At 48.8% G+C, this 11,539-nt stretch overlaps 1 protein-coding gene across 1 annotated transcript; it reads right to left on the bottom strand.

The window, feature by feature from the left end:
• Positions 1–1,738: 1,738 nt before the first annotated feature.
• On the bottom strand, positions 1,739–4,033 carry FJX1 (four-jointed box kinase 1). Its single transcript, XM_007446327.1, has one exon. It carries the CDS (start codon positions 3,833–3,835, stop codon positions 2,522–2,524), a length of 1,314 nt encoding a protein of 437 aa, XP_007446389.1. The 5' UTR covers positions 3,836–4,033; the 3' UTR covers positions 1,739–2,521.
• Positions 4,034–11,539: the final 7,506 nt, after the last annotated feature.

The following is an 11,539-nucleotide window of genomic DNA, read 5'->3' as shown; positions in this document are numbered from 1 at the left end:
CATTTAAATTATGCTTCGTTTCTTGCTCTGGGTTAACCATGGTCAAGTCTGGGCTTGCAACTGAAGTTTAGGAGGAATGTGGAGAATGCAGCTGGCCCAGAATTTACCAGTGCAGAAGTTATATGGGAGTCAGGGTATATTTCCTGTGCATCTGTGAAACTTCTGACTTAGCTCTGCCCATGGTTTTCCTCCATGAACATGTCGGGTAAGCATGCAGATTGCTGAATATTTATCCTTTTCTTGGAGCAGCCTCTGCTGATTTGGGCAGGAAATCTCATATAGTTATCAATCATCAGAAATGGAAAATGTTTCTTTTTGAAAGAGGTAACTATCAGAGGTTTCACATTAACAATGTCTTGAAAAAGATGTATTTGCCATTATCACTACCCTGTATCATGAAAATATTTGGCTTACACTACAAACTTTATGGACTCTTTTTTGAGCTGGCTTAGCAGAGGCACTGAAACATAAGGATGGCATTAAATCGTTAAATTACACGCTGTGTTGTAATGCACAGTGAGAAGGGAAACACACAGAGATTTAATACCATGACGAGTCTATAAAACCCTAGGTTTACAAATGCAAGTCTAATAAAAATCTATTAAAGTAGCCAAAAGTTGCTTTGAGTTAAAGGTCATTAAATAAAAAGAAGATAACAGGCAAGATAATTTGGACCCACATATCAAATAAAATGCCAAGATAAAACACCAATGAGTCATTAAAAAAAAAAAAAGACGCAAACTGACTGCCTCTCTTCTCCCTTATGGGTCAAAAAGAAGCTTAAGAAAATACAAAGACATTTCCTGTTTGAAGTCACCAAGAAGGGTCCAAATGCCAAATACAAAGTATGACACACATTCCTGGTTTCACAATGGCTGCTCTGAGGGGACCATGCAATTAGTACTGGGGGGGGGGGCGGGGAACAGTACAAGGGGGGGGGGGGGGGGCGGGGAACAGTACAATCTCTTAAGAGAGCTGGATGAGTCCAGATGTTGGAGATTATGATCTCCTGGATGCAATGGAATTTATGCCGGGAGATTAAAGAGAAGAATTAATTTATGACTTTCTCTACCTGTATGCAGTATGTGCTCAGCTTATTATCTGTACACATCGTGATGCATGGTACTTACAATGCTGAAAATCAGGTGCAACACGTGACCACAGCAATTAAGTTTAAAGGGGGGAGGCATTTATCATATTTCAGTCTATACATCTGGTTCTATCATAGTTGCCAAATGATTAATATAGGACTAAATTACAGTGAAATCCTTTTATATCACAGTTTTCTTTGCCAGGAAATAGAATACTTTCCGTCCATGTCTCTCTCCACCATCCCACATGTTCTATGCTGAACTCTGAAATTTCCAGCACGAGGGTTCATTTGAGGGAGCAGGACAGGGAATTTGCTCATGTCTTTGTTCAATTCTATAAGTTCCATGGTCACAGCTGGGATATACATGCGTCCTTTGTTTTAAAAGCACATCCACAAGGGAGAAACCTTAGAGCTTATTCTAAAACCAGGCAGGGCATCAGATACCTCAAACAGTTAAAACCACAGGAATTAAATTCTAAATTTTAAACTCCCTTTTATTGAAATATAAGTTTGTTTAGTATATTTACACCACACTTTATGCACATATATACACATAGAAGGCAAATTTTGTCAAATAAAAAAAGTTTTTCTTAATAAAAAATTAAAATAAAAACAAAGTAAAGTGCATGAAACTTTTTTTTTTTCCCTTCTGGTGAACATCATCATTGACAAAATTATGAACGGTTGGGAAGGGGGAGGAAGAAGAAATTCATTATTTGAATCAATGCATACAGCCGGTCCTGCATTTGTAGCCTTCAGGCTGAAATGACAAGCTGTAAGGAACAAGTCAGACAAATTGCCAGCGTCTGCAGGACTCCCTCCATTCTGCAGGTCCTGCTCTCTTTGTCCTATCGGGAGCGGTTCCCCAGCTCTTAACAGTGATCTCACCATCACCAAGCCGGAACAAAGGGAGAACACAGGAAGGGGGCTCCACCAGCCAATGTCATAGCCCTGCTCCGGGGCCACCAGCGCTGCGTTTGGTAGGAAACTTGCAGAATTAGCTCAATGGCGCAATCAGAAGTTTTCCTTTTTCGGAAGGGGAATGAGGGGGGGGGGGGGCCAAGGAATAGGATGTATCTCCCACAGAGACGGCCACCCGGGGGCCAAACTCCCGCAGCAGCCAGTTTCTTTGGATGCGAACTCCGTGCTGGCACAGGGAAGAATCCTTTTATAGGCTGGGTGGAGGAAATGTTACACTTCTCGCCTCGGTGAGTTCGTCCTCCCAGAACTTTGAAAGGACACAGCTTGGGACTGAGAGAAAGGGGCAGGTGGGTAAAGCTGAAGTTTTTAGCCGCCTTCGCGCTCGGGTCTCCGGCTGGGCGTTGGCCGGCTGGTCCCAGGCGGTGGCTGAGGCGACGGCCCTTCCCCCATCATCCATTCCCCAGCCAGGGGTCTCTCTCTCTCTCTCTCCTCCTCCTCCGGGGGATGCTAAGTCCCCGGCCGGCGGCCGTACTTAGCCTTACAGTGCAGAATGTGCTTGGCGAGGAAGTCGAGGCGGCGCTGCAGCAGCTGAGCGTGGGGGTCGGCGAGGGCGGCCAGCTCCGGGAAGCGAGGCTCGTGGTGCTGGTAGAGGCGCAGCAGCCGGGCGGCCGCGTCCTGGCCGCGGTGCAGCTCCAGGACACGCCGCGCAGTCCGCTCGCGGAACACGCACACTGACTGCAGCAGCGGCTCGTTATACTTGTCCCACATGCCCGCCACCCGGTAGCCGTGCACCAAGCCCGCCTCGTTGTCCAGGAAGACCAACGCCCCGCCCGGGCCGCGGTGCAGGTTGCTCGTGGCGCGCTGCATGACCCGCGGGTCCCACTGCAGGCTGAAGAGATTGCTGACAAGCCGGTCAAAGTTGGCCGTCAGGTAGTCGAAGAGGATCAAGTCGGTCCATTGCACCAGGTCTACCAGCTCCGCCCGGCTGCGGTTGGTCAGCTCGCCCCCCGTGGCGCGCAGGGGCCGCAGATGGCCGTCCTCAGAGCGCCAGGGCGCGGGCACCACCACGTCCGTGAGGTTGGGCAGCCAGCGAGTCAGGCTCACCACGCTGCCCTCGGTCCAGTGAGCGGCACGAAGCTCCTCTTGCACCTGAGCCCACTGCACGCCCCGAGCCTCCACCCGGGCCAGTGCCAGCGGCGGCACGTGGTGCTGGAGGCCCAGCAAGCGCGCCAGGTAGTAGGATAGAGCCTCGCCCTGTATCTGCTCGGGGTTGATGCCATAGCGCACGCAGGCGCGGGTGCCGTCGGCGAAGCGGGCCAGCCGGTTGGAGCTGCGCCCGCAGCCCCCGCGCTCCAGGGCCACCACCCGGGCGCCGCGCGCCGCCTCCAGCCAAGACGCCGCCTGGGCCTCCGAGAAGCCCCGGGGCACCTGCTCCTCCAGGCCGCGGCTCCAGAAGACGCCCCCGTGCACCGCGGCGCGTTCCTCAGGCCAGGGCCGTCCGGTTGGCACGTGTCGCCTGCGCTCACCCGGGGGCTGCCCAGGCGGGCCATCTGCGCCCGCCGCCAAGGTGAGCAGCGCTCGGAAAGTTTTCAGGGAGCCGCCGCGGGCGTCCCACACCAGGGGCGGGGGCAGAGGGAAGCGAGGCGCGGGCTCCCGGCCGCCGCTCCGGGCCAGGCGCCGCGGGAGTCGGTCTTCCGGCGGCCGGGAGGCGGGCAGCTCGGTCCGCGGCGGCAGGAGCCCGCCCCACAGCGCCAGCAGCGAGCCCAGCGCCAGCAGCCAGAGCCCCGCGGTGGCGGAGGCGCCCCGCATCCTCCTGCCCATGCTCCCCCGGCCGCGCCGGTGCCGCCGCCGCTTCAAGCCGAGCCCAGGAGCCCGGGTCCCGGCGGCGACGCGGGCTCGGCAGCTCGTTGGCTCCGGGGCTCCGGGCGCCTCAGCTCCATCGCTGCCGCGGGGCGCTGCGGGGCTCTGCCCGGCACTGAGAACTCGCCTCGCCGCCGCTTCCCAGCTGCTTTTGTATTTCGCTGTGAGACCCTCCGGCGGGCGCAATTCACAGGCGCCCGGACCACGTGGGAGCGATGGAGGATTCCCCCTCCCCCTCCTCCGCCGCCGCTCCCCGCCCCCTTCCCCACCTCTTCCCTTTAAAGCGGCGATGGCTCCTTCCAAGCGGGAGAAGCGGTCCCACACTCATTCGGGGACTTAGGGGCCGGGAGCAGGAAGCCAGGCAGGCGGCGCCCGCGCGGGGGCGTCGGAGCGGGCGGCACAGAGCTGGATTCGCGCTGGGTGGGTGAGACGCGCCGCTCGCTCTCGCGGGGGTTGGAGTGGTCGTGGAGTCCCTTTGCCTGGGCGGCTCCTGGCCTCCAGCAAAGTTCAGACTAACCCCCAGCACACTCCCGGCGCCGCCCGGGGTGGATTGGGGCAGGTCCCTTTGCCTTCTTCGTTTCCGACGGTGGGTGTGATTCACCCTGCCTTACGTAAAACCCCGGGGAGCTCTCCGAGCCACTGAGGAGGTGACTCCAGCCGGGTTAGAAGAACCATCTGTAGCAAACAACTTTGAACCGACACCTCCTTTCCCGAGCACGCTCACCACACTGGTCACCGAGGGCTGTGCGCTTTGAGGTTGGTCGTTCCGCCTTTCCCGAGGGACTCACCGGGAATTCAGCCTCACTGTGCAAGAACCCCTAGGCAGGTTCCATTCAACAAACTGTCTTCGGTTCTGGTCACAGAGCATTAAAATCCACAGATGAGGTCCCGTGCTCACGGAGCTCACATTCTAGGGAGATGTTCAGGTTGCCAGGAGAGCCTTACAACTCAGGATCCGACTTAGTGTGGAGGAGGGGGCCTTAGAAACCGTTTCACTACGAAACGATGCTATTTTGACCATGAGGAAACTGAGGAACAGAGATGGGATGGGGCTTACTCCAGATCCCAGAAGTAGCAAGTGGAGAAACTAAAATTCAAACTGGGGTCTCTGGGCAGCATGCCACTTGATTTTCCCTCTATCAAGAAAGTTCACTATTTTTATCAAGTTGCCAGCATTCTCTGTTTTTTAAAAACTCACTGTCACTTTATGCCCCGAATGTGATTTTCAATTCAATGAATGAAAAACAAAAAAGAACAAACCCATATTGTATTTGACTTACTTGTTTAATGGTTTAAGGGAAGAAGTGGTTGGGGGGAGGGGTGGAGGAGCAAAAAAATAAATAAATAATAAAAAAGAAAAAGTAAACAGCAAACCACATTGTCTTCCAGCCACTTTTGGGTTCAATCTACCAGGAAGCCTCTTGGGTAAGAATCGGCTCTCCCTCTTACCTCTCGGCTTGAGACCCTGTCCCAGATCTAAACCAAGATTTCCCAGGTGAGACACAAGATAAGGGGTTGGGGGGTGGAATCCGCCTCAGAAAGCAGGAGTTTGAAATTTGTTTCCTTTCATGTGCTTCTTTTGTCTTTACACCCCCCTTCCCATCAGATGCAACTGGGGGTTTTCAACTGCCTCAGCTCATTACCTGGCACTGATTATATTTTTTTCTCCAAAGAATGAACATTTTAAGAAACCCTAAGGTTTGTGACTAAGCAGAGGTATCCAGAGACCACATCTGGAGACTTCCAGAGCTGACCCAGTATACCCTCAAGTGTTTCCATATTGGCTGAAGTGTGGGGTCTTTGTTGAATCTCTTCTGCACCCCATGGTGGCTGCCTCATGCCTTTGTATGGATCTTATCTGATGATGAAATTACGATTACTATACTACCTTAATTCATTAAAGGTACCGTCTTCCTGCTCTGTGCAAGCTCCTTACCCCCAGCATTCCCTAGAAGGCAGGGACTATATCTTAACAACTTTCTATTTGTCTTACCACCTAATATAGGATATTGCACTAAAAAGGTGCTCAATAAATTGAATTTAATTTTTTGTCTTTTGGTTTAACTTCTGAGAATTTTTTTTTTTTTTGAATGCATTGCTTTCAGCTTGGGTAAACTGTAAGCAAGATCTCCACCTTGTGGGCATTAAGTAGAATATCATCTAACTAGAAAGAAGTATATACATTTTCAGCAGGTCGGTTAATTGTTTAAGTTAAAGTCTGAGACTATTACTTGGCTACCATGGCCCATGCCATGTCCTGGGGGATATGGGGAAATCCAAAGTAGTTGGTGTCTCTGTCTTTGTAGCTGTTAAAAAAATTGTAAGTAACTATAAGGTATAGTTCACTGTAAACTTTGTGAGGAGTCCATCTTGTCTGTTGTTTTATGGCTACCTGGCACAATGCCTGGTACTTAGTGGGTGTTCAGTAACAATTTGCTTTATAGATCATTGGAATGTTAATAAGATAAAGCTCTGCAAGTAGTATGTATCAAGGTATTTTTTTAAAAAACTGCTTACCACTAAAAGATACAAAATAAGAGCTTTCATACATAAAAGGAAAAAAAATTGGTGACGGATCCACATAATGTAAGAGAAGGAAGCACATGATTTTCAATCTGGGAGGGATGACTTCAACTCAGATACCCCAAATCCCAGAATCTTCCAATCACATTACCAGCACTGACGAAGAAACTAAAGCCTTAAAGCAGTCAGCTAGGATCTTATACCTTGGAAGATGGACTGACTCTATTGTAGCTCTTAGCCTGTAGCCACAGGACTGAAGGCACTGGGTACCAGAACAGGATGCACTAACAGAAACTTGAACAAATGCATCGAAATGCAGAATTACAGAAAACCGCAGAAATAAAAGAGAAACAAAAAACAAACCCAAGGTAGAATGCAGTTTAAATGCATTATATAAGAGACATTTTTAGGCAGTGTTTAAAAACACTCCTCTGTTTACCGGTAAGATGAAGACACTCCCATTCTTCTTTACTTCCTGGCCTGAGGACACCCCTCACCTACTGCCATCCCCCTGGGGCTCCTTGGGAGGGCGCAGGGCACAGTTCTTCACGATGTGTGACCTCAGGCCAGCCCCTCTGGCAGTTGCTTGGGGATGAGGGGAGGTGCTGTTCATCTTTCCCTACATAGTAACCTATTTTCACCTGGAGAACTTTCTTCACAGTCCTGAGAATTTCTCCCTGAGCCTCAGCTTCCAATTGCTTCACACTCATCCACAGTCCTGTTTGAAGGATGATCTGCTTCCTAGAACAGTGCCTCCTGGGGAAGAGAGAGGAGGTGGATTTGAGGAGTTGAGGGTTGGGTGTGGGACAGCAGGCTGGGAGTTGGGAGATTTTCTAAGTCTGGTATTTCCTCTTACTGGCTGTTTTCCTTTCTGGCTAGTTATTTCCCTTCTATGAGTTCCAGTTTCCACATCTGAGAAACAAGGATAATAAATCCTACCTCCGTCACAGGATTGTTGTGAAGTTCCTGTGAGACGTTGATAATAACCACCACAACATTCGTAGCAAACGCATATTGAGCGCTTATTATGGGCTTGGCACAGGACTGAGCCCTGCACGTGTGTTCTCCTTTCACCCTCCCGACCAGCAGTCTTGTCCCCACTGTACAGATGGGAAAACCGAAGCATAGCCAGTCACGGGCCTGAAGTCACACAGCAAGTAAATGGCCGGGCTAAGATTCCAGAGTGATGGAGGCCAAACTCTTTGCAAATTGTAAACTGCTAGGAAGATATCAGATATCAAAATTATTGAATTAAATCAAAGTAGATTCAACTCAGATTAAATTTTGCTTTGAAATGTTCTCTGTGGTTGCTATCAAGTGAAACGGTTAAGAGTGTGAACCCTCAAGCCAGATTGTCCAGATTTAAAACTCACCAACTGTGTGACTTTGAGTAAGTTACTTGACCTCTCTGTGCCTGTGTCCTCATCTATAAAACACAGTAATAATAGTGTTGTTGGTATTATTGATACTAATTATAATAATATAATATCTGACGATTAACAGTAATTAATAGTGAAAAACCTTACAGCTTATTGTGGTGATTAAATTAGTTCCTGTATTTAAAACTCTTGAAAGACTATCCAAGAGTCCACTATTTTTATAGCTTTTTAAAAAAATTGAAGTATAGTTAATTTACAGTGTGTTAGTTTCAAGTGTAGAGCAACGTGATTCAGTTATACATGTAGATATCTTCTTTTTCAGATTCTTTTCCATTACAGCTTATTACAAGATACTGACTAGAATTCCCTGTGCTATACAGTAGGTCCTGGTTGTTTATCTATTTTATACATAGTAGCGTGTATCTGTTCATCCCAAACTCCTAGTTTTTATCATTCCCTCTCCTTCCTCTTTCTCTGCTTTGTTGCCCAGATGGGGGTCTCCTTCTTTTCCTGTTGCTGTCCTCCACCAAGCCTCACTCGGGTCTTGAGAGACATGATACAGGTGGCGACCCTGACCAGTGCACCCTCCTTATGCCCCAGATGAGCATCTTCCCTGAAAATTTTGCTCCCTTCCTTCCCAGCTGGACCGTAGCAGGGTTCCCAGTGCAGCTCTTGTTGAAATCCCAGAGCCTCCAGCTAGCCTTGGGCAGCTGCTTTCCTCTCACTACTCTGCCTCATTCAATCCTAACCTTTGCTGGGTCTCCTGAGTTACGAGCCCCTGCCAAAGATAGAGGCCCCCAAATTCACCCTCTAGATGCTTCTACAAAAGGGAAGAGTGGGAAAGACCATGTCAGGGAGAGGAGTACAATATTCCTTGAAACTGGGTATGACTCCTGCTTTAGCTGTTACTAGCTGTGTGACTTCAGGTAGCTTTCGAGTCTCCCTGGGCTGCAGTTTCATTATTGGTGTTTCCTTCTTTTCTACTCTGTCTCTGCCTAGGGTACGTTATTTTTCTGCTTGGGGATCTTTTTCCTTTTCTTGGCATGTCTCTATTTGACCATGATCTGGATCTCCCAAGAATTGCATAACTGTCTCATCTTTACGCACCTGGCTGTCAGGGGCAGGTAATATATACACCTGGCTCTAGGTAAATCTTGCTGGATAGCTAGAAGTAGGCCTGGAAACATACAGTCTTTGCAATCAACCTGTCTGCCTGAATGAGTCCTGGTTTTAAGAACACACTGTGTTTCTGGAAAGAAAGTCTCACCCTTAATTTATGGTGAGACTAATAGTTATATGATTCTCTTTATTCCATGTAGCTCTCTTTCTGACCTGCTTTTGGAAAAGGTTCCTGTAGCCACTGGTGTTGGAGACCAGAATCTAAAGGTTGGAACACTGGTGAATTAATTTAGTAAATTTTAGAGCAGTTGCTGACACAATCTCTCAGTCATGTATCATCATACCCTAGTTACAGGGTATGATGGTAAAAATTCTGGACTGGGCATTTGGGGACATGAATTTCTTTCTCTACTATAACTTAGTTCAACTGACATTTATCGTTCACATGCCAAAGGCCAAAGAATTGGGCGAAAGTGATGGCGTCAGATTTTCTCTTGTCCTTCGCACCTGCATCAGGAAACATTGGTTGTCTTTTCTTCACCCTTCCCTTTCCCTTCCTTCTTCTTGGCAGGTCTCCATCGTTCTCCCTGTGCCTGGTGCTGGAGGGGAGGCTAAATCCTCACTGGGCTAAATCAGTCACAGTGCCTTCAACTTCCTTGCCAGCGTTGGGTTTAGGCACAGGCATAGGACACCGTTCTGGCTGGTGACACCTGTAGGGAAGTCCACGGGGAGGTTTCTGGAAAAGATGTCTGTGCTGTTACAAAAAGACACAGAAAAATATGGCACTTTTCTCCATGGCCCAGGTCTAGATTTGAGGCCTGGAGCTGGGGCCGTCATCATATAACTGCAAGGAGAGCTGAGTGGATACATTGAGGGTGGCAGAGCCAAAAGAGGGAAGGAACCTGGGTCCTTGGTGCTGTCACCAAGCTCCTGAATTAATCAGCTCTGGAGCCACCCTGCCTCTGGAGTTCCCTGGTGGTTTAACGCACTCTGAGTTGGGGCTTTTATTCTTTGCAGCCAAAAGATTCCTAAGTGATATACCTCTCACATGGGACCTTGCAAACCGGGAAGAGGGCAAACATATAAACAGAACTCTTCCATCACACCTGTGCTGCTGGGAAGGCGGTGTGTTGTCATCTTTTGGTACATGTGCTCGGCAGCCAAGCCGAGTCTTGGCACTTACCAGCTGTGCTGTCTTGGGAAAGTCACTTAACCTGTTAACTCATCAGATAGATGGATGGTGATAACTGCACCTTGCCTCGTAATATTACTGTGTGGATGAAATGCACGTTAAGCACTTAGTAAGTGCTCAATAAATATTATCGCTTGCTCTAGCTATTATGGAAATGGAAACCACACAAGAGCCCAGAGGAGGGAGCAACTAATTCTACTAGAGAAGGTCAGGAAGGCTTCACCAGGGAGGCAGATGTGAAGCTGGTCTTGAAGGGTAACTGGGGGTTTGCAGGTCAGGGTTTGGGGAGGAAGAACATTGGGACAAGCAGAGAGAGCAGCACGTGAGCTCATTTCTACATCTTTCAGGAGCTCAATTTCCTCATCCTTAAAAGCACTTGAGTGTGCTGGATTAGCTTAATCCTCTTTTGATAAAAGAAACAAATCTCAGGCCCCCTCCCTAGATTGAGAAGCTCCAGATGGCAGACTCTCCAGGCCCCTTTATCACTCACCTATCATTTTTGAACCACCCTGGAGAAATTCACTCGACAAACATTGGCCACTGAAGAAAGTGACTCCCTCTGGCTTCGTTGATTTCTTTGTTCATTGCAGCCCAGAGCCTTATCTGCTGCTTAATTAGAAATGCTGCCCTTCCTCAGCTTCCCCAGGCTCTGTGCATCTCATCAGTCAGATAGATGCGGAAGCTTAATTAAGCTTGTAAAGCTTTCTGATTTCCTTAGATGAAACGTGGCCCCTAAGTACCAGGTTTTATTTTGGTGGCTTCTGCCAAGGGTTATTATAAATGGGACTTAGTGCCACGTGGCTGAGCTCTTAGTGTGATAATGTGTCAAGACCAATCGAGGCTGCCGAGAGCAGAGATATTTTCATAATGGTTTCATCATAGGCGGTGGGTGTTAATGGAAGTGGCTGTGAAAAAGAAAGTATTGCAGGCAGTGAAACCAGACTAGAGGTGGCTGCAAGTGAAATATTGGCAGCTCCTAGGATCTCCATCATAATCATTAGCTATATTAGCCTTGGAGCCATGTCTTCTGCCATCTCTTCTAGACCAGGCTCAAAGTCGAATAAAAAATGATGCTTTAACTCCAAGCGAAAATATATTCCTTTGCTGCTTTTTAAAATCCATTTACATTAAAATGGTGGTCAGCAGGTAAGTAATTTATAACTGGGGGCTCAGTGCAGCATGGATGGGTGTTGTCAGAATAGGGAGCGGCCTAAATGGGAGACAGAGGCACTTCCAGGCCTGGGAAGAGTCATCACTGTTGGACTGAAGAGGGCCTGGAGGAATATGCAAAAACAAGGGGTAACTGAGGGACACTCGCTGGTGGGGAATAGTGAATGGAGAGGTACCTTCGTATTTCAACAGTGAGGCGGGTGAAAAACGAGGTGGAAGTTCTTCAGTAATGCAGCCCTCGTTAAGAATGTGCTAGCTTCCTGGACTCCGGGTTCCATTGCC

The sequence above is a fragment of the Lipotes vexillifer genome, unplaced genomic scaffold (assembly GCF_000442215.2).
Source record: "Lipotes vexillifer unplaced genomic scaffold, Lipotes_vexillifer_v1.1 scaffold1993, whole genome shotgun sequence".
In the NCBI taxonomy this organism is placed as follows: Eukaryota; Metazoa; Chordata; class Mammalia; order Artiodactyla; family Lipotidae; genus Lipotes; species Lipotes vexillifer.
Note: the sequence above shows the minus strand (reverse complement) of the source record. Positions and strands in the feature narration are given on the sequence as shown.